At 29.9% G+C, this 11,211-nt stretch overlaps 1 protein-coding gene across 1 annotated transcript in view; it reads right to left on the bottom strand.

Annotated features, from left to right (window-relative positions):
- LOC117105724 (T-cell leukemia homeobox protein 3-like) overlaps positions 1 to 11,211 on the bottom strand; it is a 14,383-nt gene that overhangs the window by 2,369 nt on the left and 803 nt on the right. The window contains exon 2 of the mRNA XM_033246972.1: positions 6,869 to 7,085. Within this exon, the coding sequence (XP_033102863.1) occupies positions 6,869 to 7,085 (217 nt within the window). The remainder of the gene's footprint in view (positions 1 to 6,868; positions 7,086 to 11,211) is intronic.

The following is an 11,211-nucleotide window of genomic DNA, read 5'->3' as shown; positions in this document are numbered from 1 at the left end:
TATATATACTTATTATAACTTCAGATTTCATTCCATTTTGTTTTTCATGTTATTGGTCAGTTTTGTTCATCATATGACAATTACAAATCATCAAAACTTTACGGTTTCTAGCTTTGAAAATTGTTTAAATATATCAGAATGTTGTCCCACAATACGAATTGTCAAAGCATCAAGTTAGAAGGTAAAGAGAACAGGACAAACTTCTTGAGAATCATCTGCGACAGATGTGCGAGTTTCCTGAACTGAAGACAGGCGATCAATCTCTCCAACCATCCTTCGAACTGGCGCCAAAATTGAGCTTTTGCTAAATCAAAAGTCAAAAGAAAGCTTTTCCTTCAGGCGGAGTATTTTGACAAATTTTACTTCCGAAACATTGCAAATCAGGTGTTAGGTACCTCAGAAAAGTTCCTAACCCCTGCCACACTCCCGACATAGCCTTTTATCAACATTGTCTTTAATTTACATAAAATCATTGATTTTGTGGCCCGTTGAATACTGGCGCCTTATGCATCAATTTGTCGAGCACAATGGTCTTTGTAGTTGAGTTTGGCTAGAAGGGGACAGGCGTACCGGGATACCTTTTTGAGACCTGTGGTTCCTTTTGATCAATTCTGTCCTGCTCTTTAACTTGGGGCTATGTTCTTTTCGCTTCTCGGAGATCGAGAGTAGGCAGGATTGATAAGCTTCAGATGAACAAAGATAGTTTCATCAAATAGCTTCATAACATGTATTTATCTCATGAACGGCTAACAGCATTTAAATGAATTGAGATTCCCACCTGCCATTCTGACAGCACAGAAAGAGTGATTAAGGGCATGTAAAGATATAATACTAATACTTTAGCTTGTTACGTTTGATATTTCATTTTTTGTTTTCAAATTCACTTACTCAACAGCAAGTAAATGATCTATTTAAATCAGAACAAACTCATGACATGAAATTGGGTGGGGTGGGGAAACCAGATAACCAGATATCCGTTTAAAATATACCACTTAAACAATTTTGGAAGAAACCATTGTGCCAAAAACTTCCCAACAATTATTTTTTTCAATTGTTTTCGACAATCTTTGATTCAGTTGTAGCCACAATATAGCTAAATTGTATTACAAAATACAGATATAAAAATTTAACTAAAATTAATTAAATAATTATTACAACAAAAAATTAATGTTCGTTAGAATACCTATGAAAATTCTCAGACTCTTTTGCATATTCTAAAGAGTTTGTAAGGATTCTTAAACGATCAATAAATAAAGTATGTCACTAGATATATGATCAAATTACATTTTTGATAAAATAAGAAGGTATTGAAATTTTAAGCTGAAGTTTGTAATCGTAATAAGCTTGATAATTGGTGTGAACGCTACTTTGTACACATCACTGTACACGTAGCCAATAACATCTTTGATGAAACATATTAATAACTCATGGAAAGTATATGGCACACTCTGGTAAGATTGCTATTTGATTAAGACATCCATGTTAATTTACTATTTATGTCTAAAAGAAGCAACTCGTCGAGAACTACTAATTCATCGCTATACATTGGGGATGAATTTGGCTGAAAATCTCAGCTCCATTAGAATCTCATTATAGTTTGTATCCCCTAGTGTGTTGTACGCGTCTTAGTCGAGTATTGGCTTGCTGCAGAGCGTTCATAGCTACGACGCGCATCGCTGGTTACGATCTCTTTATCAGGATCATATAAAGTTGACGCTGCGATTAAGAAAAACTAACATCATAATTTCCAGTCCTGCTTGGATCAGTTTAAATTGACGCGAGAGTTGATTCTAAATTTTAAATATCATCCTGGAAGATAGCTATTTTACATTCGGGTAAAGAAGTATTAACTTACAGTTACTTGGTTTCCACACAAAAACTTTAATACTTATGTTATTATTGATATGAAATCTCTTACTAAAAATATTATAGCACAGTGAGAAAATAGACCGCGCTTTTTTCACTCCTGCTTTAACTTATAGCTTTAAATAAAACTTTTGACTTAAAATTATTTGTTATTCGTTTCCTGATACGATATTACCTTTACTTTTTCAATAAGTTGTATCATTTAATGTTGAACAAATATATCAATTACATCCTGTTTGTAAAACTTCATAATTTTGCTATTTAATTAATTATTTAAACTATTTATATGTCCTAATCAAATTCATTATTTTTAAGAGCATGAAATGTAGTTTTCAAACACGTACCGTACCGAGAACACGTAAAGTCTGACCATTTGATTGCAAGCCTCTTTTTTCAATCATTAACTATTGTTTTATAAATTGTTACATTATTAATATTTTAAAACAACAAATTAACAATGCGAATATAATGAAAACTGTACTTAATTTTGCAAGATAAATAAAAACAAATCTATAATCGATATCTTTTATGAATATTATTCTTGACGATATGATATTAATTTTGTTAAACCTGTTTCCCACTTGTTTAATTCCATTCTTAATTACGTTTTTATGTGTAGTTATAATTGAAATAAACAGGCCAATAAATATTGAAGAATTATAGTTGAGCCAACGTCAAAAATGACCAGAATATGCCTAAAGCTAGCCATAAAAACAAACGAGTTTTTCAATAGGGATTATTATATTTGATGTATGACAAGGACGCTGCAATATAATCTGATGGTTAAGAGTGTTAAAAGTTACATATTTTTAGAAACGACAATAATTTGTTAGAAAATGTATTATATGAAATATGTGTATAATTTGCAGGCCCTCGGGATTTTTTAATGCATTAATCTAACTTTCGTAATATAATTTCCCCTAGTGTATGACACTCAACTCTACTAATTGCTTAATACAAATGAAAAAATCTTAAGTAAATATTGTCACGAAATATACACGTAAGTTTAGTTGACAAGATTTGTTCTTTTATATTATATATCAACAAAATTAATATAATAATTAAATAGTAATAATAATTATTATAATTTGCATTGTACAATATATATATGATATAAACAGAATTGTATTAATCCACAATGGCATATTTTTCAATACGTAAAGCAATGAAGTACACAATATTATCAGGAAGTGAATTGTATCCTTGGTAGCATTATTTGCTATTGTTTTACTTAGACTCTTAAAATATAATTTCCATACAGAGACTATCGATATTGTTGTAGCATTCGTTTCAGCTAAATTATTGTCAATTTGATTTAGATTTCGATGTTTATGTGGATTAAAATTTACAAGCAAACTTCAAAATGTTTTTTTTTTCAATAAAGTAATTTTTCTATAGATTTAAAGTGAACTGCAGGAACAGTTGTAAATTTTCCTCAATAAACTCAAGAGGAAAGATCAAATTATATTTCAAGTGTTTGAATCACGTTCTAATACAGCTGTTTGAGTTGGTCAATTGTGCATTTTTTATAATTACCTTTGTTTTCTATATTGGTTGATGATGTGTACGTTCAGTTTAAGTTGTAATCATAGCCAGCAATTAGATTAACAACGAGGTAACTCATCTATCATGTGACCGTTTGAAAACACAACTGCCGTGAAACTTGATAAAAAGCAATTAAACTTGTGCAAGGATTGTTTGAGAAAAAAAAAATTAAACGGGAAAATCGTTTGCGGAGTCGATATTCTGAAATATATGGCATTTAAAATAAGTTATTATAGTGTTGCTGGATCTCACTGAGCAATATAGTTATTATTAAAATCAAATAATATTTATTTTTGACACTTAAGTATTGCAATTCGATTTTCAAATATATATATAGGCATTATGGCTTCTTTCGGTAATTTACTTTTGCAAAGACGGTAACGCATTGAATATATATATATATATATATATATATATATATATATATATATATGATATATATAGACCTATATGATATATAATAAGCCTACATATAGGCCTAATATACATTTATATGCCTATATATAATATTATGTAGGCTTATATTATTATAAATAGGCCTATATTTTGGGCTAATTATACTGATAGGCTGTATTTTTGAATTCCTTATTGCCAAGACAAGTATACAGATTAAATTATGAACATTAATGGTAATTACTATTAGTGTTATAATTATTAATTTAATGAAAATTCATAGAAGACATTTCGTAGAATGTATTAATGTTTACATAATATCAGCACTGTTTATACACAGTGGAAAGAACTGATATGACAACTGAATAATGATATATTAGATGTTGGCCTATCTAAAGGTCGTTGTGATTGGCGAAAGTATTTTTAAGAGAGCGCACCTTACCGTATTTGGCCTATATCCATGAACCCTTGTGTATTGAAGGTACAAATAACAATTTAAACATTCCATATACAAATTTAAAACAGGTAAACCAAAATACTTAACATAAAAAGTAATGAAAATATAATGAAATCAACAAAAATAAATAATGAGTATTAACTCTTTAAATGTTGTGAAATAAGATTCCTTTCCGTTTTTTTTAAATATAAGGAAAGAATTGAAAACATTTGTTTAAATGCATTCAATAATGCTGAATGCATCCTCAACAACCTTTGATGTGATACGGTATTACAGTTGCATTGCGATAACAATCATTATAAAGCGCTCAAACTAAACAACGATAAATCATGAGAAATATCGGTTTCTTTTAATCTATCAATCAAGTGTTTTTAAAATGAACATTTGCCAAAGGCTTCGCAATTTATCAGATGTCAATAAAACTTTCTAGATTTTAAGTCACTTGTGAAATTTTAAGTTACTTATTTTAGGTAAAAATTATGAGGAAGGGGAAACGATCTGAAATATTGTTGTAATCCTGACTAAGTTTGTGGTTTTGTCACCTTTTAATATTGCAGTGGTCTAAGTCTTTAAAATATCAATTTCAATATAATCGTTATAGATATCTACTACGAACGGACTAGAAGTGTATGGTACGATATTTTTAATACTATTTCCAGTATTTACCATTTCTGTTTGCAAAAAAGAAGACTTCCAAATACATAATTTTATCCGTATTCTCATGCAAGAAATTATTAAGATACCAAGTCAATAATAATAATAATAATAATAATAATAATAATAATAATAATATTAATAATAATAATAATAATAATAATAATAATAATAATAATAACAATAATTGTATATTTATATAGAGCAATGTACATTGCCCTATACGTTTAAACAGAAATTATATAAGGCAACCGTGAAAATAAAATTATTAATAATAGCAGGCTCTTGTTGAGTCTGTTTACAAAAGATTGCACATGTATGTCAGACGGAACCTGAAACCTGAAAAGTATGTGTTGGCATGTTTTATCCAAAAGACAGAACTGACAGTAAGCGAACGGCATATGTGTGACAAAAACATCTCAAATGAAAGCAACAAAATCAATGCTGCATTCATTAAAAAAATATAGAATGAATGGAGAAGAAAATCTGCATTATCTAGGCTCTTCTGATTTGTTTTTATCGACCATAAAGTTGTTAAATAGACTTACTGTTGTCGAATCAGTAAAGTACTGTATTAAGATTTTATCCTCTGTAAAAATAGTAAGATGTACTTTATATCAAAAAGTCATGAACTCAAATATACTCTGTTCAGAAGCTATGGCATCAATATTTATCGCTAAAATTTTCCAAGAAATCCTTCATTCTGCTAATAAGCTCTATAGGCCTAATAACAGCTTGTTTGGAATGCTATTAAAATGCCGTGATATTGTAGCGCAAGTTCTATATATCTCTCAATGTTCTGCCTAGGTTTTAGAAATTTCACAGCAAGTTAATCAAGTTAAGTTATGATTATATTCAGATATTCAGTGGTAATAAACTGATTAACTCTGTAGTTTTAACACTACAAATGTGTTAGTCATTAGTTACTGTGAGTTCTACTAGCATGCCTACTTATCTGCGGATCAATATCGCATATCGTCTACAGGATGTTAGTGTGTTATTATTCATCACTTCTAAGTGATTAAATGTTATTGTTAAAATTTTGTTTACAAAGAAAAATTATATTAAATAAATTTATTTGTATTCAAGTAAATGTATTGAGGGCGCCCTAGCACCAAACTCGCTTTTCTCGTTTCTGTGTATTTTTAAATTTTTAACCCATTTATCTTTGAATTTTTAACCCCTTTTTTCGATTTTTTTAAATATTTCTTAAAGAGATTTTACATATTTAAAAAAAATTGAATTACTGTTTTAAATGGTTTTATAAGTGGTTTTATTTGTTTTTTCCTTGTATATGTTGATATTGACCAAATGAATGAATGAATGAATGAATGAAAAGGACTCCGGAAGAAAACATTTTTTTATAAAGTCATTTAAAGGACACTTTGAAAAAATATTCGGAAAAGACTAATAAAATACTGATTTTTTTTTTTTTTTTAAAGGTGAGAAAATTGAGTATTAATAGCCAAAATTATTATACTTTTTGTAATTATGTCTATTATTAATAATGATAATTGATATTACTTGGTCCAACGTGGTATAAATGAAATTGGGTGATTGATACTGTAAACTAAAAAAAATAATATCGAAATTCATTTATTAAAAAAAAAAGATAATAGGCCTTTTAGCAATATTAACATTATACTGATAATGATAGAGATAATGATGATCAAAATGTTTTGAAGATTATGATGTAATTGTACTAGTCTGGTTTCCATAAATCGCTATACACCGCCGACAACTTTCGGTGAAGCCGATTGGTCGGTCGAATCGGAACCGACCGATTGCGTCTGGAAAGCTACGTAGTATAACGGTTGTAGTGAGCAATATAGCAATTTTATGGAAATCAAGTTTTAGACAGTAGATCCCCTCTACCTTTATTTAGGTCTAGGCTTTGGGGATAATAAATATTACAGTGTGTTTGCATGGGGCATGCGATAAATCGTAACCTACCTCCATTTTGTCCTTCTGTTTTGGAACCATGTTTTAACTTGGGCGTCGGTCATTTTCAGTGCTTTCGCCAGTGATGCTCTTTCGGCTGATGCCAAGTATTTCTGCCTGTGAAAACGCTTCTCCAACTCACAGATCTGGAGTCTTGAGAACGAGGTTCGTGGTTTTTTTCTTTTCGGTGGAGTTCTGTTTTGGTATGGGTGACCTATCCGACGAGTTACTGATAAAGAGAGAATAAAATCAATTATAAATATTGTGACATATAATATCTGCCACTTATTGACTATTTTCGATAAGGAATTCTGGTCAATTAAAGAATAATTATTTTCTTTGATCTGAACGAAGCCGAACGAATAATAGGCCAAATATTCTATAGGCCTAGCAACTTTAAGATTGGCACTCGTATTCTGTATAGTATGAGCCCGATTTTTTTTCTGCAACACCACCACCCTGGGCTGTATGATTCTCACTAGCAACACCACACTAAGCTCTAACACGGCGGATTTTGCATAGTAACCGTAAGCAAAATCATCAACCTGATCTTTCGCTCGATTCTCCCTAGCCACACGGCGCCAGCTCTCTTTTTCAGAGTGTACATACAGTAGTAACAGTAGACTACTGCTGTGAGTCATGCGGAGGTACGAGGAGTAAAAACAACACCACAACATAGTAAAAATAATTTTAATATAATTAACAGTGTTAATGATAATAATTAAAATAAATGCTAGATACATACTGATACCGTTTTTGACAAGCTCTTGTAAAAAACCCATACATTAAAGAAATACAAAGAAATTAAATGCCATACTTATACTCGCTTTTGTATTTTATCTTTCTCTTGTCCTACCCAAATCGCCAATAATATTGTAACAATGTAAACTGATCCCATACAATTTAATCTTAAGGAATTAAAGAGCTATGAACGTTATGATCGATCCCATCATTCCTTTAACCATAAAATGATTGACACACAGATACTGACTGTCAATCCAATCGAAGAATAACAACATCAAAAATGAATTTATTCATTCATACATCTTTAATTCTGAATAAATCAGAAACAATGTCTCCGAATATAATATCAACAGTTTAAACTGCCATTAAGAACAAATGCATCATCCCAGTGTCAGTTCATTCGAGTCTCTCGCTCCAATATACAGCACTCAGCTAATAATGATAATAGGAAGATAAAATATGGAAAAATAGCTATTAATATTCATAGCCACAAAACCACCAGTTTAGCACTTATAGCTAAGACTATAAGGACATCATGCAAGCGTCACATTAAGAACATCATTTAACAAGCTTTTTGTGTCGAAGTTAATCCAATAAACTCAGCGAATACAGTATAAGCAGTCGTTAGATGTTCGGGCAAGGGTTAACGCGGGTTGATAATGAGCGCACGACCTAATATCATGAAGTCACATTATGTAAAACGAGCCAATAACCAATCGACATTACCGATAGCATCATTTGTATCGTTTACTGCTATAAATGTTATGTTATGTTATATCTTTTAAATGTTTGGTTGTATAATGCTTGAAAGATTCTCGTGTCTGGAAGTTAAAATTAACTTTTGGTTTCAATATAAAAAAACATTAGATAAGCCTATGAATTTAAGGTCTACCTTAATAAGCCCTATGAAGATTTATTTAACGAAAACTAATTTAAAACCCAATTGACATTTAAAACAACGCAAATAAATAATGCTAACCTTTCTATTATTATTATTATTATTATCATCATCATCATCATATTCATCATTTATGACGATAATAATAATTATTACCGTCATCATCATCATCCGTCATTATTGCTAGGCCTATTATGAAGACTATAATTGTTCTATGCGTCAAAAGTCTCCATCTGAGTGATAAGTTTCAGTTTAGTCGAAACGTCTCACCACTAGAAATACTAGGCACAATGTATTACATGATCTCAAAAGGTCTTTGTGAAGTTCAGTACTTCTGTGTCTCACATAATAGACCTAAATATATTTACTAAAACATGTATCATTGTAGTGTGTGTAGTGTAGTGTGTGTGTAGTGTGGTTTAGTGTGTATTATTATATCCATAAGTCCACATATACCATAATCAGGACAATATACACCTCTATACAGCATTGCTATCAATTAATATATATATATATATATATATATATATATATATATATATGTATACATACATATATTGCCAAATGTTGATAAATACAAGCCTAAATTTTATTCTATCCTATGTCATATATATTATATAATTCTAATTATAAGACACGAATAAATAGCCCATATTCCTGATATTTGTGGTATTGATTAACTCGTATGTTAATAATTATTGATTAAATTACATATTGATAGGCATGTATACTAAGTTATTGGCCTATATGAATTATAGTCAATGCATATAAATTATTTGAGTTAAGCAATATCCATTAATACATCTAGGTCTTAGTATGTAAATAGAAAATAAATGTAGACGATACGTATGTTGGTATTTTTCTTATCAATATTTACTTGAAAATGCAAAGGTTTTACATAACAATTGAATACACATTATTAATTATATATAATATTTTACCTATTGTTATTAGGCCTATCTATTATTATTATTATTATTATTATTTTAATTATTATTATATCATACTTTTAATATAATACATATTCTCCGTAGATCTCTTCACAAAGAGTACATATATCGGATAGTGCCTTTCTATATACATTATTAGTTTTAATTTTAATTGTCTTAGCCATCCTGTCACTGCAAACATGTTTGCAGTGACAGGATGGCTAAGACATTTAAAATTAAAACTAATAATTTAATATAATAATTATTGTTAATATTATTTAAAATAAATGCAATAAACATCATCATCGTCATCATCCGGCGATGATAGAGTTCTGTAGGCTTTGGATTTAGTGGAATTACATTACATATCTAACTTATCTTCGAATCTATGTCACCAGAAACAAATCAAATTAAAAAATTCGTTTTATACCCCATTCTTAAAAATAACAGGAAACCTTAAACGTTTACTAAATGTTTATCAAAAACATCTGATGCCGACTAGTGGCGCAACCGCAACAGAATTCGCAGCCCCGTCCACGGGACCGATTGCCATACGAGAGGCTGGAGGTGAAATATTGGCCTACGTAGGCTTATATAGGAGGACGGCCAATTCTTTATTAGATGTTAAATTAATTTTAATATTAGTGTCCGTTGGGATCCCCTATATTTAGTGTCCCGATGAATAAGTATTATCTATAAAAACAAATCTGAACCAGTATTTCCTCCCACAGTACTGCAATTGGTGTGCTGTTTTCCACATCTGTATTCGAATATTTTTGGTTTACGTAAAAAAAATAGATGGATAGCACTAAGATGATGATAGTCTAGCTAAAAACTGGGATTAAATGTATTAAAAGTATTGTTGATCTAAATAACCCTCACGCATCTACGAAGCTAAAAGTCAAACAATGACTTCATGAGAAAAAACCCTTTAGGCACACATCCATGATGTTATAGGCCTATAAATTACATGTGATTGTCTGATAGCCTTATAGTTTGTTTCATGTTATCAGTAAAACAATATGGTGCTATATCGAATATTTAGAGTTGGGGTGAATGGTAACCTCTCAGGAATTTTGCCTTTTCATTTTTAATGTTTGTTCAAATGGGTTCAGTATGCTAAAATAACATGTAGGAAAAAAGTGCAGTTTATTTTTCATGTCGTTGTATCTGCAGTAAATTACTTCAAACCCTTTTACTTCAACGAAAACATAAACGTACCATAAAAATAACTATTCATTTTCTGTATCACTTTACAGTTTTAGGCTATATTTTCTTAATATTATCCTTATGAATGCAAATGTTTATTTTTTTTCCTAAATCAAACGATTTATGTATTACCCTTTTTATTATTTCCTAATCCCATTTACGGAATATTATCCAAATATTCATAAACCGTTTAGTAGTAATAGACATTGTATTGTCGTTTTACTGTTAATGTGGCATTTAAGTATCGAGATAAAGGCTTGTTGATGCTACGTAAGACTTATAAACTCAGTAAACTTTCGCCTGATATACGACATGGTGTCCCTTCATACGATATGCAATTTTACGATATCTCAACATACCCGTAGATAGGTATGATATATAATACAACTCGGCATATGCTATGTGATTATCAAGTGATGATGGTAAACTTGTCTATGAATTTAATGAATTTGAATTAAGATATATATCTAACATTTTATGTATACTGTATATATATATATATATATATATATATATTTTATATATATATATATATATATATTAAACATAATAAAATGGCGCGTGTCCTGCTTCTA

Source organism: Anneissia japonica, unplaced genomic scaffold (genome assembly GCF_011630105.1).
Source record: "Anneissia japonica isolate Jap-2015-1 unplaced genomic scaffold, ASM1163010v1 scaffold287754_len4335492_cov202, whole genome shotgun sequence".
In the NCBI taxonomy this organism is placed as follows: domain Eukaryota; kingdom Metazoa; phylum Echinodermata; class Crinoidea; order Comatulida; family Comatulidae; genus Anneissia; species Anneissia japonica.
This window is presented reverse-complemented; position numbering and strand designations above follow the sequence as displayed.